Consider the following 18,781-nt stretch of genomic DNA (forward strand, 5'->3'; position numbering starts at 1 on the left):
CCCTCTGCTAGCCGCCCCGCACTGTGATCAACCCCACGTGGAGCCCCAAGGCCAACTCTGAGCTCTGTGGAGAGATTCTCTCCCTCTGCTAGCCCCCCCACTGTGATCACACTCCACGTGGAGCCCCAAGGCCAACTCTGAGCCCCGTGGAGAGATTCTCTCCCTCTGCTAGTCCCCCCCCCCCACTTGAAAGTACATTCTCTCAAATAAAGAAGTAAATCTTTAAAATAAAATCTTTAAAAAAATCTATGTAAGGGGCGCCTGGGTGGCTCAGTAAGTTAAGTGTCTGCTTTCGGCTCAGGTCATGGTCCCACAGTCCTGGGATGCAGCCCTCTGTGGGTCTCCCTGATCAGCGGGGGGTCTGCTTCTCTTCTTGCTCTCCTTTTGCTGCTGTCAAATGATCTCTCTCTCTCTGCATCAAATGAATAAATAAAACCTTAAATATATATATATATAGAGAGAGAGAGAGAGTTCAAATTTAGCACATCCGGGGGCACCTGTGTGGCTCAGTTGGTTAAGCATTTAACTCGTGATTTCAGCTCAAGTCATAATCTCAGGGTCGTGAGATTGAGCCTCATATGTCAGTTCTGTGCTGAGTATGGAGTCCACTTGAGCTTCTCTCTCTCCCTCCCTCTCCCCCCCTCCACCGCCCCACTCCCCTGCTCACGTGCTCTGTCTCTTAAAATTAAAGAAAACAAAATGCAGTGCATCCATACAGCGGAACAGTATCAGAAGCGCCCAGGGAGGAGCTGCTGATGCTGCCACTACACGGGGAACGCTGGAAAATGTCCTGCTAAGTGTAAGAAGCCAGACATAAAAGGTCACGTGCTGAACGACTCCACTTACAGACAATGCCCGGAGTAGGCAAACCTGGAGACAGAAAACAGACCGGTAGTTGCCAGGGGCCTGGGTGGCGGGGGGCAGGAATTAATCACTGGTAAAGAGGTTTGGGAGGAGGTGGTGATTTTGTCCTTAAACTAGTTGGTGTGAGGGCTCCGTGATTTTGTAACTATACTAAAAAACAATGAATCTTATATACTTAAATGGGTGAACTGTACAAAACCGTTTAAAAAAAAAAAAAAAGTAAGCACACAAGGGCTCCATTGGAAAGTGGGTGACACATGCTTCCTGGACCAGGAGTCAGGGGACCCGGGCACTCACCCCACCCTGCCATGCGGCTTCCCTTGGTCACTTAGGTCCTCTGTGTTTCTGTTCCCCTAACACAGACGCACATGCCAGCTACAATCCCAGCGCACAGTTCCTGAGAGCCTACTACGTGCTAGGCACGGATCTCAACCATTTACGCACAGCATCACATGGACTCTCCCGGGACCTGACGAGGGGTACTATTTTACAGCCGGGACGGCAGAAGTCTAGAAGGGTTAAGCAGCTTGCTGACAGTCACACAGCTGGTGACAAACACACGGGCTGTACCCACCGGGTCATTTCTCCCCGGGCAGACCCCCACAGCTCGTGCTTGGTTCCATATTTGGCATAACATGTCAATGCACACTTCTAAGACTCTTTTCCTCAAACCTTTAGGTCGTCAAAAATTGTCTATATTCATGTGAATTCTTTTTTAGTATGTGTCCAAAATGCAAATATGTAATTTACGGATGACTTATCATGGTCTAAACATCATTCTGAATCTGCCTTCAGCCTTTTTTAAAAATGAGCTGCCAGAGAGGTTTCTCGAAGAGGGGCCAGCCAACATTCTGTGTGTGCCATACTGAAAAATACCTTGGAGCCCTCGGGGATACCCCTGACCTGTCCTCACACGACAGGACCTGGGCAGAGAGCTCTTCTTGCTCCCTGTGAATACCTGTGTCCCGCCGATCTCCGGATCACCAGATAGGCGTCCACCGCATAGCAAAACAGCCACCAGAAGCAGGCGCTGTACAACAGCTGGGTCCACATCTGTAATCAGGAAGAGCCTGGCATCAGAGCTCCTGGAAACAGGCACCAGACTGCCCCAGCCATGAAACGAGCTGGCAGGTGCCTCCTCCTTCCTCTGACGTCAGGAAGCAGGACATGAAAGCCGTCCGGAGACGCGTGGACGGTCTGGGAACGCAAAGGTGGGATGCGGCCCAGGGCGCGGCGTCCCTTTGTGCTCCGTCTGCTGGGCGGGGCTGACCAGCCAGCCCTGCCTTCCGCACACTCACAGGCATGGAAGAGGAAGGCCTCAGATGGGAGGCCTACACGGGTGTGAGGGCTCACAGCGCCTGCCAAGGAGCCGCTCTTTGTTGAGAATGAAGGAGGATGGACAGGAAAGGGCTTCCCAGAAAGGGGCAGCACGAGACTGGTGTGCCTCCTGGGGTGGGCTGAGGCCGCTGGTCCACTGCCTGCCGCTGGAAAGCAATGCGGGCAGAAGGGAGAGAAGCGCAGACTTCGGCGACAGTGCGGTGCACGGGGCAGGATAGATACGTCTATTTCAATGCCCGTTTCATGAAGCAGAATACATCCAATCAATCAGTAACTTTCTCCTTTTTGTTTTTGGCCAGCTGGCTTCACCTGCAGCGCAATCTACGGTAAGGGTGGTCTATGTGTGCTTAGAAGTGGGGCAGAGACAAGCCACACTACGGCAATGGTTCTGAAACCTCGGGGGGAGTCGGGAGCCCCCAGACGGTCTGTTACATTGCAGATGGCCCCCACCCCAAGGTTCTTGATCAGTAGGCTCTGAGAATTTGCATTCTAACAAAGGCCAGTGGGTTGAGACCACGCTTTGAGGACTGTTGAGGACCTCAGCCTGAGAGGAGGGCGGGGGAGAAGAGGTGAACAGAAAGAAGGTGTACTTACCGCACTCCCCACGCAGTACGCAGCAGGCCAAATGTCTGTCCCATTCACACTGGAGGGGTTTTCAACGAACTCTGGGAATCCTAGCCACACCACAGACCGGAATACGATACCTAAGAGGGAATCAGGTGGTACAGTCATCCCTTGGGCGACGCATTCCAAGACCCCCAGTGGATGTTGAAACTGCGGATTGTACTGAATCCAATATATGTTTTTTCCATTACATGCGTTCCTATGACAAAGCTTAGTTTATAAATTAGGCACAGTAAGAGATGAACAACTAACAATAAAATAGAACAGTTATAACAAGAGAGGGTCATGGAAGGTACGTGAATGTGGCTTTTCTCCAAACATCTTACGGTACTCGCCTCACTTTTCTCATGATGATGTGAGAGGATGAGGTGCTTGGGTGAGGAGAGGACGTGCGGCGAAGGACGCGGGCACCGTGATGTAATGTGAGGCAACTACTAACCCTCGGCCAGCACCCGGGAAGGAGGAGCCCCTGTTTCCAGACCACAGTGCACCAGGGGGAGCTAAACCCGCAGAAAGCAAAACCGAGGCTAAGCGTGAACTACCACGCTTTGTGATGGACCTAACTCACATTTAAAGCGGACTTGGGGCTAAGAATGGTAAGTAGATGGACGGATGGATAAATAGCCAGGAAGGGACGGAGAAAGAAATGACGGAGGAAAGAAACACACACACGGGTGTGTGCAGAGAAAGAGAAACAAATGAGATCCAAGGGGAAATTATTTCGGTCACAAAGCAAGCCCAGGCACTTTGATCTCAACTTAAATCATCACTAGGCACAGTCCTATCCCTAATGCGTTGGTTGTTTACTCAATATGAAGAAGCGGTTATGTGAATAACAACCTGTATTTCTTGGCTGTGTTTTTAATGTCCATATTAACTATTCCTCACACACACACACAGATTGAAAATGCACGATTCTGAAATGTAAAAAGACTTTCATTCTCTGAAAAAACGCATTTAAGATTTTCATAAATTGGCTCTAGGCAATTTGCTGTTGACATTTATTATTTATAAGTTTTCTTTGCTACTACACTCAAATATCTAATTCTCCTCAAAACAGTCTACACCCTTAAGGTACAGATGAAGCCCGCTTGTTAGGTAATGTGATATGCTTTGTCTAAACATATGCTTTGTAAAACGGTACTAAAGGGTAACTGTCAACAGTACAAAGTTATACACTACGTACTCATGTCCACTGATAGCGTGTAACACACTCTTAAATATACAACGCATAATACACTACTAGACACCGTAATACACCACCGAACTCACACTGCATACTCTACCTCCAGATACATACTGCATAATACATCACCCAATACCGGGGCCGCTGGGTGGCTCAGTCGGTTGAGTGTCTGCCTTCAGCTCAGGTCATGATCCCGGGGTCCTGGGATCGAGCCCCACATTGGGCTCCCTGCTCAGGGGAAGCCTGCTACTCCCTCTCCCTCTGCCCCTCCCCCTTGCTTATGTGCTCTCTCTCTCTCTCTCTCTCAAATAAATAAAATCTTTTTTTTTTTTTAAGATTTTATTTATTTATTTGACAGAGATAGAGACAGCCAGCGAGAGAGGGAACACAAGCACGGGGAGTGGGAGAGGAAGAAGCAGGCTCCTAGCGGAGGAGCCTGATGTGGGGCTCGATCCCACAACGCCAGGATCACGCCGGGATCACGCCCTGAGCCGAAGGCAGCCGCTTAACCGCTATGCCACCCAGGCGCCCCTCAAATAAATAAAATCTTATAAAAAATATACTCTATATAGTGTGTGATATACTACAAACATACATTATGTAATACGATACCAAATTTATATTATGCAACATACCACTAAAGAGGAATTATGGACACTAAAAAACTTTAGATCTTCTCTTTATCAAGCACTGCTCATAAAAATAAGGCTTCCCTTCTGTAGAATGCTTTATCACTTTCAGCATCTAGCACTCCTCTGAGCTCAATAAATGTCCTCCTTATTTTTGTATTGATATGAGCTGACAAAAGTCAATTCACAAGATGTGCATGCTAAGTCATTACGCTGTAGATCTTAAATTTTTACTGGGCTGTACATCAATTACATCTCAATAAAACTGAAAAAAACCTCTGCCCTACGAGGTAGGCATCTTAGCTATTATTTTTCAGTGAAGTGTCAGTCACCAGGCCTTCCCTTAATTCTGCCTCTGCTCATTTAACATCATGCATCTCCCTTCCAAAAGAGAATATACAAATATTATTCCACTGATCCTCAAAAGATATGTGGGTGCATCTTTATTTCCAGATATCCAAGTTACAGAAAGTACATTGCTATTAAGATGCTTTTCCAGGTGTGCCTGGGTGGCTCAGTCGGAAGAGTGTGCGACTCTTATCTTGGGGTTGTGGGTTCGAGCCCCACATGGGGTATAGAGATTGTGTAAATAAACTTAAAAAACAAACAAACCATGCTTTCCCAAAATGTTTTAGCAGAATCAGGAAGAAAACCAGTTTCTTTTCTTTTTTTTTTTTTTTTTTTTAACGTTTTTATTTATTTATTTGACAGAGAGAGAGAGACAGCCAGTGAGAGGGGGAACACAAGCAGGGGGAGTAGGAGAGGAAGAAGCAGGCTCCCACCGAGCAGGGAGCCCGATGCGGGGCTCAATCCCAGGACTCGGGAATCACGCCCTGAGCCGAAGGCAGACGCTTAACGACTGAGCCACCCAGGTGCCCCAGAAAACCAGTTTCTGATTTAATTAACCAGCACCAAGATGATTTTATGCCTAATAGAAAGGAAGTACTGCTTCCTGTCTGACTCCTGAGGTCTGAGAAAGTGACTAGAGGTTCCACAGCATTTACTGGAAGTCAAGGTCTTTGAGGGTCTCCAGGCCCAAGAGCACATGGGCGAACGGGGCCCTGAGATACAGTCACCTGTACCGCGATCTGCTCAAGGTGGGGTGTGAGCTGCTGCCATCCCCTCAGGGCCCAGCTCCAACACCATCAGCAGCCCTTGCTTCGAAAGCAAAATTACTGAGAAATACAATTCCAAAATGATTAGCACCTGTCAGCCACCTGCCAAGTGCGGGCTGTACCTGGATCCCGATTCAGACAAACCAACTGTAAAACAGCATTTACGAGACAACTGAACATACAGCAGTGACATTAAAGAACGGATTTTCAGGGCGCCTGGGTGGCTCAGTTGGTTGAGGGGCTGCTTTCGGCTCAGGTCATGATTTCAGGGTCCTGCGGTCAAGCCCCCTCGGTAGGGAGTCTGCTTCTCCCTCTTCCTCTCCCCCAGCTTATGCTGTCAAATAAATAAAATCTTAAAATTGATTTTCATTATTTTAAGATGATAATACTACCAGTGTGAGATAGATACACACACACACACACACACACTCACACCTTATCTTCTAGAGCTATATACTGAGATCTGTATGGATGAAAGTATATACATTCTGGGATTCGCTTCAAATTAATCCAGTGGAGAGTTTGATAAGAGGATGGAGTATAGATAAAGTGAGGTCATGGGTCCAGGGGTTCATTATACAGGCTGTGTGATTTGTGTATGTTAGAAATTCTCCAAAATAAAACCTTAAAAAAATGGTCAGCAATACCTAGCTTAGAGGTCTCTAAAATGTGCCGGGCGGGGGGCAAAGTTTCTGCAGACATCCCCCTCTGCCCTTATCTCAGCAGGAGATAATGCACAAATGCAAGGCCTGGCTGTGCTTCCATAATACTGTACTGAAGGATACCGACATTTAAATTTCATGGAATATTTAATATGCCAGGAAATATTTTTCTTTTAAACAAACAAACAAAAAAAACTTTTGGGCTACAGAAAGAGGCAGCAGGCAGGATTTGGCCACCTGTGGTATAAAACCCAAGCCTGACAAAACATATACATTTACATATATTACGGATATATAAAATTTTCTTCCTGATTCTGCCAAACCATTTTGGAAATGACTGTGTCTACACAAAATACTGTTAGTCTCTCACTGGCAGAATAATTATGGATCCATTAGAATATCTGAGTTTTGCTTAACTGCCCTGTCTAAAGTTTCCTCAGTAAGTTTGCAATAACAAACACTATAAACTGTTGTTTTTTTGTTTTTTTTCCTTCAACAAATGTCCCACGGGCGTGATTTTTACTGCCTATCCTGTTTTGCGAAGTCCCCTGGACGTCCTGTCCGGTCCCTAGGGAGCCGTCTCCGGCTTCGTCCCCTACGCTACGAATATGCAAACACCCGACCCAAACCCGCAGGCCATGCTCCCTCACTTTGGGACCGAGCAACGCGCGGGCGGAGAGCGCTCACCTGGGCACCGAGCGGGTCCTAACCCGCGGGCTGGGCGCGCTCACCCGGGCACGGAGCAGGTCCCAACCCGCAGGCCGAGCGCGCTCACCCGGGCACGGAGCAGGTCCCAACCTTCCGGCCGAGCGCGCTCACCCGGGCACGGAGCAGGTCCCAACCCGCGGGCCCCGCGCGCTCACTCGGGCACCGAGCAGGTCCCAACCCGCGGGCCCCGCGCCTTACCCAAGCAGCCGAGCAGGTCGCAGGCGGCGGCGGCGCGCAGGATGCGGACGGAGGCCGGGGCGCGCGCCGACGCCGGCGGGGCTGTGGAGGGGGCCCCGGAGCCCGCGGGCCGGCGCCGGGGCAGCAGCTGCAGGAGGCCGAGCACCAGACTGCAGGCGCCGCTGCCCAGGCACAGCGCGTGGAAAGCCCGCGGCTGGAAGCTCAGCACCAGCTGTGTGGCGGCGTCCCGCGTGGGGCAGCAGAAGGTCCCGAGGCGTGGGGAGGCCATGGGCCGTGCTCGGGGACGCGGCTCAGGTCTGCCCAGACCCCCGGCGGCCCGCCTGAGTCAGGTGCTGGGCCGGCCGGGAGCAGGGGGATCATGTGCCAGGGGCCGCTCCCCCCACCCCGCGCGTGCGGAGAAGGCACCGCTCTCGGGGGGGGGGGGGGCTGTGCGCCCTCTGCAAACGCCACGAGGTCTCACGAGGGTGAGGCTGGGTTCGGAGGAGGAGGAGGGGTGCGGGAAGGAGAAAGAGCCCGTGGCCGGGCAGGTCAACTTTCTCCACTTTCTCCAAACTGCCACCTCGCCTTAACTGATCTAACCAGAAAAACATGCCTCATTTGCCAGCTCTTCCCTATTTGGGACCCGACATCCCTAATGCTGGTGCGTTACAGGCACCAGAACACGCCCATCAACTCCGAGGAGACAGGTGTTGAAACAGCGCTTTTTCATGCCCCCTCGCCCCCGCGAAACCAATCTCGCAGAGGTAGGGTTTTCGCTGAAAATCAAATCTCAAAGACGGGGGCACTTGGCCTAACGAGACACGTTCACACAGACATTTTGCACCTTTCTGTTCAGTGTTCCGTTTCTACTCAGCTTCAATGTAGGCTTTGGCATGCTAAATTAGCTTTCAAGAGTAATTATGGTTTTTAAAAGTTATTCAAGTTCATTCTGATTTCTTAACTGTTTTTGTGTTTCATTATGCATTGAAAATCAAGCTTTCTTCTACATGCATAAAAGTTTCAAAGCTATATCATCACTGGGAGCCTGGCTGGCTCAGTTCGTGGAGCATGGGACTCTGGACCTCAGGTTGTGAGTTCCAGCCCCAGGCTGGGTGTAGAGATTACTTTAAAAAAATAAATTAAAAAATTTACATAATCACTAATGAAAACAGTAAGCATACTGGTGAAGTTTAGAAACAAACTCTTCAAGGCTGAAAATAACCCCCCGCCCCAGGTTACGGCTTTACTAACCAAAGCTTCATTTAAAATAAACCCCCAAAACCCTATCAGATTTATCATCTAATAAATTAAAAGGCCCACTGGCAAAGCCCAAGCAGCTACCCTTTAATCTCTGCCCCCAATAAATGGGCCCCTCTCCAGGTTTTTTCCAAACAACCAAAGGGAAGGCATCCCCACTGTTCCTCCCTCCCCCCACTTATGAAAAACACTTAAATGCAAACACATGCCCTCCCACCCAGATGCTCATCTACATTTGCACCCCCAGCTTTGCGATTTTAAGCAAGGCAAAGTTTGGGCTCAGCTCTAGGCCTTCTTCCTGGAGGACCACAGGTCTGGGCTTCCCTGTTGGAATTCACGGTAGGCAGACAGGAGGCGGCACTGCCAGATGGGAAGCAGACACTTGAACAAAGGGCTGCGGACGCCAGCACTTCTAAAGGATCTGACCTGGCACGTCCATTAGCAGGGGCAGCTGCTCTGATAGAATTCTGGAACAGACCGACATTGTCAAAACCTTCACTGCTCTTGGGTATTACATGCTTGCTTATAAAAATAGCAGAGAACATCATAGGAGTACTCCCCACACGTCCATTTGTCAGTCCCTTAGAAAGCATGAATCCTGCTATCTATTTTGGACCATTGATCTCCTCCCTTTGCTCTTGGAAAGCAGAGACAGCTTCTGGAGGACAGTGTGCGAAATGCACTTTAAAGATAAAAATGACAACGGGGCATCTATGCGTTTGCCCTAATGCCCAGGGTTTGCATGGCCAATCCATACACAAGTGCTATGCGTTTCAATCTCTGCTTTGCACCCAAACTGCACAGAGCCCACCTCTCCGCTTCCCACGTGCAAACCTGAGGTCTCTGGATGATTCAGGGGCCAAGTAGTCAAGGCTGAGGCTCCCAGGGGGGTCAGTAATAACAGGAGGGAAATTATTACAAGTGAAGAGTGCTAGGCCACATCAGCTCAGATGATTATGCTACAGATGGGCCTCAGAGCAAACCTGAGGAAGGACAGATAGGAGACTAAACTTTTTAACTGTCAGAAAGAACTTGAAATTAGTCTAAGAAATAAAACTGAGTGGATGGAACTGGAGGGTATTATGCCGAGCGAAATAAGTCAATCAGAGAGAGACAATTATATCATCTCACTGATATGTGAAATTCAAGAAACAAAAGAGATGAACATAGGGGAAGGGAGGGAAAAATAAGACAAGATGAAATCAGAGAGGAAGACAAATCATAAGTGGCTCTTCATCACAGGAAACAAGCTGAGGGTTGCTGGAGGGGTGGTGGGTGGGGGGATGAGGTAGCTGGGTGATGGGCATTACGGAGGGCATGTGATGTGATGAGCCCTGGGTTTTATATGCAACTGATGAATCACTGAATTCTATCTCTGAACTTTATAATGCACTGATTTTAATACGTTGATTTTAAATAAAACTTAAAGAAATAAAACTGAGATAACAAACTTCTCGTGCAAGAGTGCAACTACAATATGAAAAAACAGGTAAAGCACACACACGGGAGGTGGAAACATCTGCAAGTATACAGGTGTGAGAAATGCAATGATACTGCCAAGCCAGTCAGCTGAGCCCAAACAGGGAGATACCTGTGTCGTAATCCTTAGGGCCTTTAAGTATATGATGTTCATTTGTTCCCCCACTGTTCCTCCTTTCCTCCCTCCCACCCAGTTTACCACCTGGATTGCACCTTGCATTTTCAGCCTGGGCTGCCCGGGAACTGCTCTGTGGTCTCGGCTTTCCTTTGCCCCACAATTCACAACTTGCCTGCCGTTACACTCGATCCCATACACTAACCGCTGAAGAGGCTCAGGGGGTCTCTCTTACGGACAGCTTTCTTTTCCCAGTGAGTCCCCTGACACCCAGAGGTCTGAACGGGAAGGACCGAGTTAACAGGAGAACCTCAGGTATGCCACAGAATGCAGCGGAGGACGCGATGGGAGGCAGACGGATGGTCTGCTGAGATGTACCAACAGCAGCAGAAGTGAGGAGAGCGTGATTCACAAAAACCGACTGTTTCCGTATCGTGTCAGTGGGCAGGCTCCGTGCTCTGCATTGTACACCGCCGCCTTTAATACACAGGGGCGGCCTTTCACGTGGCTTTTACCGATACTTAAAGTGATGTGGACAGTATGTGAATTAGTAGGCATGGCTGTGTTCCAATAAAACTTTATTTACAAAACTGGTGGAGACCTAGACACTTTGGCCCCTGTAGGTCTACCCACAGAGGCTCTGGCTTATCCAGCAGCTGCCCTGAAAGGCTAGGTGCCTAAGCCCAAAATGCAGGAAGGTTAACACCTAGTGGGCAAACAGGCCAACAAACGATAGGAAGCAAGAAGTTGCTGGTAGAGAAACTGGCCTTCCTCCTTCCCTGTGGAAGTTTCTGAGGAGAGGCTGCATACGGCCCTGGGCAACCAGCTGTGTTTCTTAGGAATTTATGGTCTATTCATAAATGTACCACCTTTAATTTGCTCTTCCTTCTTCCCTGCTTTACTGCCCCTTTTGTCTGGGGATCCCATGATGTTCCCCTGCAAAGCTTCAGTGCACAGTTTGGCTTAAGCTCTGCTTCCTAAGGAACCCAGGCTAAGAATCTGCAAAGGATTTCAGCGGCTGCAGCCACAGCCCTGCTTGGGGTCCATCTGATGACCAGTAGCACGTTGGCCTTTCAATGTATTTCAACAGAAATTTACTGAGTACCATGTGCAAATTGATTGAACAGATAAAGAGACAGGCTGTGTCCAATAATTACGGAGTGTTACCAGGCCTTAATAAAGAATGAAACATAAAGGACAAAGGCATTGTCAATGCCAAATAAACTAATTAATCATAGATGTAATTGGTGGAGGGTAGAAAGAGATAGGGATTGAGTATGGTTTAAAATGAAATTGTACTTAAAAAAAAAAAAGGCGTTTTAAATGATATCAGACCTGAGAATAAAACTTATCAAGCTTAATGTGCATCCCATTGCAGATCTCATTGAGAAGCAGACTCTACAGTCCTGATTCTGCTTGTGAGGACGGCCGGGTGAGGCCCTGCATGCCAGGAAACCGCATTTCCAGCAAGCTTCCACAGATGTGCACAGTGCTGGTCAATGGCTCCTACTTTGAGCAGCAAGGTCCTAGAGCTTGTATCTCAACCTAAAAAAGGGAACAAGCAGGCCACTTTTAAATGTGGGGAAGGCTTAGTTCAAAAGAGCAGCAAAAACGATCCATACCCAAGGAAGCCCAAGAGCATTCTGAATGCAAATGGCGAGTCAGGAGTGGAAGCGCTGGGTTAGCAGTGATGAACCTTCCTTCTGGTTCTGAAAGCCCCCCTGGGTGAGAAATGTTTGGGACTCATCTGGAACAGAAGTCAGGATGCTGGGGGGAGAGGGAAGCCAATGGGAGGGGAAGACGACGGGTAAGAATGGAGAGAGACAGACAAAAGTGATTCTGTGTAGAGGAAGGGAGAATGGCCTGACAAGGCTCTCGGGTAGAAACTTAAAGACTTTCACTCTGGTCTTGATAAGAGAGGCCAGGGCTATGAAAAACTCCTACCTAAGCTCGAAGCTCGTTTTGCATAGGTGAGCGGTTCCGTGTCCTCCCTGGACCTATCTAATTGCAAACAACCCCACCTCTTTATAGACCAGTTAAAATGCTGTCTTCTCAAAGCCAACTAAGCAGCTGTTAAGCTCAAATAGAAGGAAAAACAGGATTTGCTTCACAGATATTGGATTTTTCTTTTTTTTTTTTAATATGTTATTTATTTATTTGTCAGAGCACAGGCAGGGGGAGCAAGAGAGGGAGAAGCAGGCTCCCCACTGAGCAGGGAGCCCAACGAGGGACTCAATCCCAGGATCCCGGGATCATGACCTGAGCTGAAGGCAGACGCTTAACCAACTGAGCCACCCAGGCGCCCCGAGATTTGATTTTCCAATTCACAGCTAAATTTGCTGGAGCATAGCCATTCCACAAAGAAAAAACAACTGTTAACAGTGCGATGCAGTAAACAACCTCAAGTAAGAGTAGAGACACTTGCAATTGACACTGGTGATTGAATAAAAACCAAGGAAAAAGAAAACAAAAATATATTCGAAGCTGATTGTGATATGAGTAGCCAATGTTATTATTCTAAAATAAATATTTAGTAACTAAAAGAATGGAGGCACAGGGCCGCCTGGGTGGCTCAGTCGGTTTAGCGTCTGCCTTCAGCTCAGGTCATGATCCCAGGGGCCCTGAGATTGAGCCCCACGTTGGGCTCCCTGCTCAGTGGGGAGCCTGCTTCTCCCTCTGTCTTCTCCCCTCTGCTCATGCTCTGTCTCTTTCTCTCTCTCAAATAAACAAAGTCTTTAAAAAAAACAATAAAAAACATAAAAGAATGGAGGCACAAATAAATGGGCAGCCATGAACTATTAAGGGCAGTTCAGTGGTAAGTTAAGTCAAGGGCAGTGTTTTCCCTCTAAATCTGCATTTTGTGCTTTTTCGGGATGTGCACGCAAGCAGAAGTGATTCTACAATCCTTCATGCTAAGAAATAATCATCCTTACGTTTACATGTCTAAAGACATTTCTCTCTCATTCTTTACGATGAGGAATGCCAGCTTTTCAGTTCAATTCACCTTATTCTGTATGCTGACATTCTGACCTTTCAGCTCAAAAAGAGAAAAAGGCTTTTTTTTTTTTTAATGAATATTTCTAATGCCCAAAAAGGAATGTAATGATTTTGAGGCCCAATGCTCAACTGCGTATTTGAATTCAACTGACAAACACTCAAGGACAATTAAAGGCAAATTCTTTTACATAAATCTTCTGTCTTTGGAGTGGCTTTCAAAGTACACACACACGTTAAATGTACACACAAAATTATCTCTTAATCTCTTAATAGAATTATAGAAGCATTATACACCCTTGATTGGCAGCCAAATTGGACTTCAAAAAAGTTGTGTATGTGCTTTTAAAATCATGAATAATGGAAATGATTTATCCAATCAAAAGTTGGTAAGTCCATTCCAAGTTGAAATTATGTCTTGACCGTATAGATGTTCTTGAATATCTTATCTCCCACTAAAGTCAAAAAAACATGGATACTGGGGCACCTGGGTGGCTCAGTAGGTTAAACGTCTTGCCTTTGGCTCAGGTCATGATCCCAGGGGGGACCCTGGCAGTTTTTAACTCACAGACTTGTCTACACTGAGCCTCCAGCAATTTGTCAATTATAGTTCGGATTTCCCTACCCTGGCACTGATTCCTGTAGAAGTTTCTGCTATTGATTTCAGCTCCAGGAAATTGTGGTTCTCTGCGTCTACCTGCCTTTTCAATTTTGGGAGGGGGCGGGCAGCAGTTTGTCCTGTGACCTCACTTCTCTGACAGATCTAAGCAGAGCTGCCTTTTCAGCTCATTCAGCTTTTTGCTTATTAGGATGAAGCAGTGACCACTAAGCTCCTTACATGCCAGACTAGAAATCAGCAACACACATTTATTTTCTCGCAGTTTAGCTGGGTCTCCCATTTTGGGGTCTCTCAATGGCTACAATTAAGATGTTGACAAGGCTGGTCTCACCTGAAGGCTCAAGTGGGGAAACATTTGCTTCCCAGCATTTGCTTACATGTTTAATGACAAGTTTTCATTCTTCATGGGCTGCTGGTCAGTTCCTTGGCACAGGAGTCTCTCCACAAGGCAGCTTCCGAGAACGCAGCTTCATTCATCAAAGTCGGCAAGAACAATCCACCACCAGCAAGTGAAAGTCACAATCTTTTGTAACATAATCACAGAGCTGATATCCATCACCTTTGCCGCATCCTATTGGTTAGAAGTGGTTCATAGGTCCTGCTCACACCCAATGGAAGGAATACACAGAGTGTGAACGCCAGCAGGTGGGGTGCACTGGGGAGGTCATCTTTATGTCTGTCAGCCACGGTGACCTCTTAGGGTTGTCTGATGGCACAAGAATGCTGGAGTACCCACTCTTGTCAACCAGGACAGGCTGCCCCTGGGGTGGGCACCTCAAATCCTAGGAACTTCTGGTTGCCCAGGCTCTCCAAGAGCATTGGTGGAGTGACATTCTGTCCCAAGGGCTTCCTTCTTCAGAGAGGTGTAAGGCTGCCTGCTGGAGCTCAAGGAATATGCTGAGGGGATGCAAGGATGATTAAGCTCTCCACCCAGAATTATACTTGCTTGGTTTGACCCTCTAGACAGACGAAAACGCTCAGGATTGGCTATAAAGCTTTAAGAGACTAAAAAGGGCTGCCGTGCCGTGCATCTTGACATTGACTCCCTTTCTCTGCCCGTGGGGAATTGAGTAGCTCCGCAAAACACCACTATGAATGGGTTTTGAACCCAGGCTTAGCTCAAAGAGCCTGCTTTGTGGTTGTTGTTGGGTTGGGTATTGACCTCACTTGACAAAACGTGAGTCTTGGGTTGAAGGAAACTTGTCCTTGCCTCTGACAAAAACACAGAAATTCACGTATTGAGAAATCGTGTCTAAGAGTACATCTTCAGTTCTGCAACATGCAGACTATGAGTCTGTGAGCTCAATGCTCTCACCTGAGAAGAGATGAGACCAGACCATGCCACTGGAGGGAGAGAGGGGTGGGGTTTGTGTTCTGAGAAGAGGAAGAAGAGTCATCTAGCTTTATTATTACCTGACTGCCTTCCATGAGCTGGAAGCATTAGGTACTCAGCTTAACTCTCATCTCCACCCTTATGGCTCACTTTTTTTTTTTTTTAAAGATTTTATTTATTTATTTGACAGAGAGAGACAGCCAGTGAGAGAGGGAACACAAGCAGGAGGAGTGGGAGAGGAAGAAGCAGGCTCCCAGCGGAGAGGCCTGATGTGGGGCTCGATCCCAGAACGCCGGGACCACACCCTGAGCGGAAGGCAGAGGCTTAATGACTGAGCCACCCAGGCGCCCCTATGGCTCATTTTTTAATCTTGTTTTTTATGCATAAGGCAGCAGAGGAGGCGAGGAAACGTGTCCAAGGTCATGGAGTTGGTGGAGCTGAGAATCAAACCCAGGTAGATTACACCATAAGCACTTCCTCCACAGGGAAATGAGATTTATTTCCTGAATGAACGTCTGCCACCAACGGCTACAAACTAGTCTGACCACGGAAATGCATCTTCTAACCCCACCGCTCTGAAGCAACAAGGAGTCCACTTTTGAGAAGTTGGAGGCAGGTCACAGATGGCCAAATTTGAAGTCGCATGACCATAACCACACTTTCAAGGAAGTATATGGGGGGAGGACAGAAGAAGGAGCTTAGGATGCACACGTGTATATACACGTCACGTTATTTCAAACTTTGTTCGAGTTGTGTGTTTCTTTTGTAGCACACTGTGCTAATATAGTGAAATGAGAGGACTATTTGGTCTGGGAGGACTACATGCTCTTCAGCTTTCATCCACACGAGACTGTCAAATTGCATATATTTAACAAAAAGGACTAAATACACTCAGACTCAGGCTAATTTTGAAATGACTGCTTCACGGGTACTCAAGAGGCCATGAGTAGGGAATAGGAAACCCACATTAACCTCAAGGGTTTGGCTTGTGGTTAGAAGCACAGCGTGCTGGGAGATAATACAGCCTTACACCAACCTGGTTGTGCACGCCACAGAAACATCTGTCTGTCAGAAACATCTACTGAGCACACATCTCAGTATCAGAAGGGCTGAGAGACATTAACATAGAAAATGTGGTTCAGTCAGTCCTCTGAGCGGAGTCTGATGATTTAAATGCAATGGCTATCCCCCTCACACACCCTCACCCAAATCTTTTGGGTCTCACTGAATTGCCCTTGGTTGAACATCCAAAGTAAACCATGTGTATAACCCAAGTTTCTCAAACTTACGACATTTCTTTAGTCTATCACAGGAGTCAGAAATTTATTCTTAGGGGCCAAACAGTACATATTTTTGCCTTTGCAAGCTACGATTACTCCATTGCCCTCAATGTGCTTTAAGCTGACTTAATCAGTGGTGTGATTCAAACATCTTAATTTGGTCTTAAGGACAGTCTGTCCAGGTGTGAACTTGGTGGCTACCATCGAATCAAAGGGATTCCCCACAGAACAGCTTTGCGTTGTAAAACCCAAGTTCTTGGGTTGTTTTTTATTTTTTTAAGATTCTATTTACTTATTTTTGACAGAGAGAGAGAAAGAGCACAAGCGGCGTGGGGGGGGAGAGAGATGCAGACTCCCCGCTGAGCAAGGAGCCCGATGGGGGACTAGATCCCAGCACCCTGGGATCACGACCTGAGCCGAAGGCAGATGCTTCACTGACTGAACCACCCAGGTGCCCAAAACCCAAGTTCTTATAAGAAAATTCTCCCCGTAACTTGACAGTGAGAAACCTGGCAGCCATATCCACTTGTAATAAGGTGACAGTCACAGGTGACAAGCCATGCAGATATCCAGTATTCCGATGTGGTTTGCTGAGAAGGCCACATCATTTATGTATGTGCTTTTCCCCCAAATCCATAACCCAGTCTAGTCATGAGAAAACATCAGACAAGCCTAAATTGGGGGACATTCTACAAAATACCCAGCCAGTCCTCCTCAAAACTCTCACAAAAACGAAGGAGAGAGACCAAATGACAACTAAATGCAAAGTAGAGTCCTGGGGACAGAAAGAGGACACCTGTGTGCCACCTGGGGAAATCCGAATAGGAGGTCAGTGACTAGGAATGGACTGGGTCAAGGGCATGCAGGCACTCCGTGTATTACCTTTGAAACCTTTCTGTAAATCTAAAATTGTTCCAATAGAACTTATTTTTAAAGAAGTTAATCACACAATATTTCCTGTAGCCCCTCTACATGTGTAATTACGCAAAAGGAATCATCACGACCAATTAAGTTTTTAGAAACTTCCTATGTCTGCCTGGAAGACATCTGTCCATTGTAGTAAAAATTCTACCACCCTTCAGCCAGCCAGCCTGTTACTTCCTGTTATTTCTACCGCTAGTCAAAGACGTCCACGTTCCTTGAAGTTCAGGTGAAAAGATTCAAGTGAAGCAAGTATTTTGGCCAGTGTCCAGAGAAGGAATTTCCCGCATCCGAATCCACAGTCCCTCCAACACTAAAGCAGCAGTGGCTTCCGCAGGCAGGGCCTCTGCTTCCCACAGGACACCTGAATTATTTCAGCTCTAAGGAAGTATAGATGGCCCCTTTCTCCGTGCATGTGAGCTTGTGGTCGTGTTGGCCGGCCACAGGGAGGGAACGGACATTTACTGAGTTCCGTAGTATGCCGACTCCCCTGGCTGTGTTATTTTAGTCCATGGCCCTCCAAGTGTGCTCCTGGAGGGGCAGCCTACACCTTGTCAAGGAGCTTGTTACAAATCTAAATTCCCTGCGCCTTCTCTGAGAGCCTCGTAGAAGTAACCCTGGGTTTTTCTTCTCTTTTTCTTTTTTTAAAGATTTTATTTATTTATCTGAGAGAGCAAGCAAGCAAAAGAGTCTACAAGCAGGGGGAGCAGCAGAGGAAGAGGGAGAAGCAGACTCCCCGCTGAGCAGGGAGCCTGATGTGGGTCTTGATCCCAGGACCCTGGGATCATGACCTGAGCTGAAGGCAGCTGCTTAAGAGAATGAGCCACCCAGGCATCCCTACTCTGGGTTTTTCTCTCTCAAAACGTGCAGTATGAAGTAAAAAGGCGCTCCCCAATCACACAAATGGTATCATAGCAAAGGCGCAGAAGGTTCATGCTGTATTTGAGAAGAGCGGTATGTTCAAGGATGTCTTGGAATCTCACATACAGAATTATTTTTTGCTGCTTGGATATTGCTTGTGTTGGCTTTCGCTAGAACCACCTAGATGATATCTGGGACTCAGGTATCACATTTCTACCCTGTGATTCAGCTGACAAATTACAAGCAGATCAGGTCGCAGAAGGTGTCTGAGATTTGAAGAGAATCTTCCCCAGATACAATTTTGTAAATGAAGGTAAGGTTGCCTGGCTGGTCTCCAAACTCCCATCCTCTCCGTATAGGCCAGGCCCTGCACTGACTGAGCTCTGATCCCTGACTGCCAGCTCTGTCTCTGACCTCAGCTGAGGGTCACACAGAGGATGGTGGACACGGCCCACACAGGTGGCTGCTTTTTCACCCCTCTTTTCCTCCTCTCATCAACTCCCCCTAATTCGGAGTTCTGAAACAGGAGTTAAACTGTTGGGTCTCTGCCCTCCCAGAAACCCCTGGCTTCTACATAAAGCACAATGCCCCACCTCATCCAGGGACCCCAGGGAGAGAG

At 47.6% G+C, this 18,781-nt stretch overlaps 1 protein-coding gene across 1 annotated transcript in view; it reads right to left on the reverse strand.

Moving 5' to 3' along the window:
• Window positions 1-7,685, reverse strand: part of GPR143 (G protein-coupled receptor 143) — a 37,348-nt gene extending 29,663 nt beyond the window's left edge. The window contains exons 1-3 of the mRNA XM_026478167.4: window positions 7,325-7,685; window positions 2,797-2,906; window positions 1,823-1,917 (exon numbers count right to left, since the gene is read on the reverse strand). Coding sequence (XP_026333952.1) covers window positions 1,823-1,917; window positions 2,797-2,906; window positions 7,325-7,592 — 473 coding nt within the window. The 5' untranslated portion in view covers window positions 7,593-7,685. The remainder of the gene's footprint in view (window positions 1-1,822; window positions 1,918-2,796; window positions 2,907-7,324) is intronic.
• Window positions 7,686-18,781: the final 11,096 nt, after the last annotated feature.

This window comes from Ursus arctos, chromosome X, assembly GCF_023065955.2.
Source record: "Ursus arctos isolate Adak ecotype North America chromosome X, UrsArc2.0, whole genome shotgun sequence".
In the NCBI taxonomy this organism is placed as follows: Eukaryota; Metazoa; Chordata; class Mammalia; order Carnivora; family Ursidae; genus Ursus; species Ursus arctos.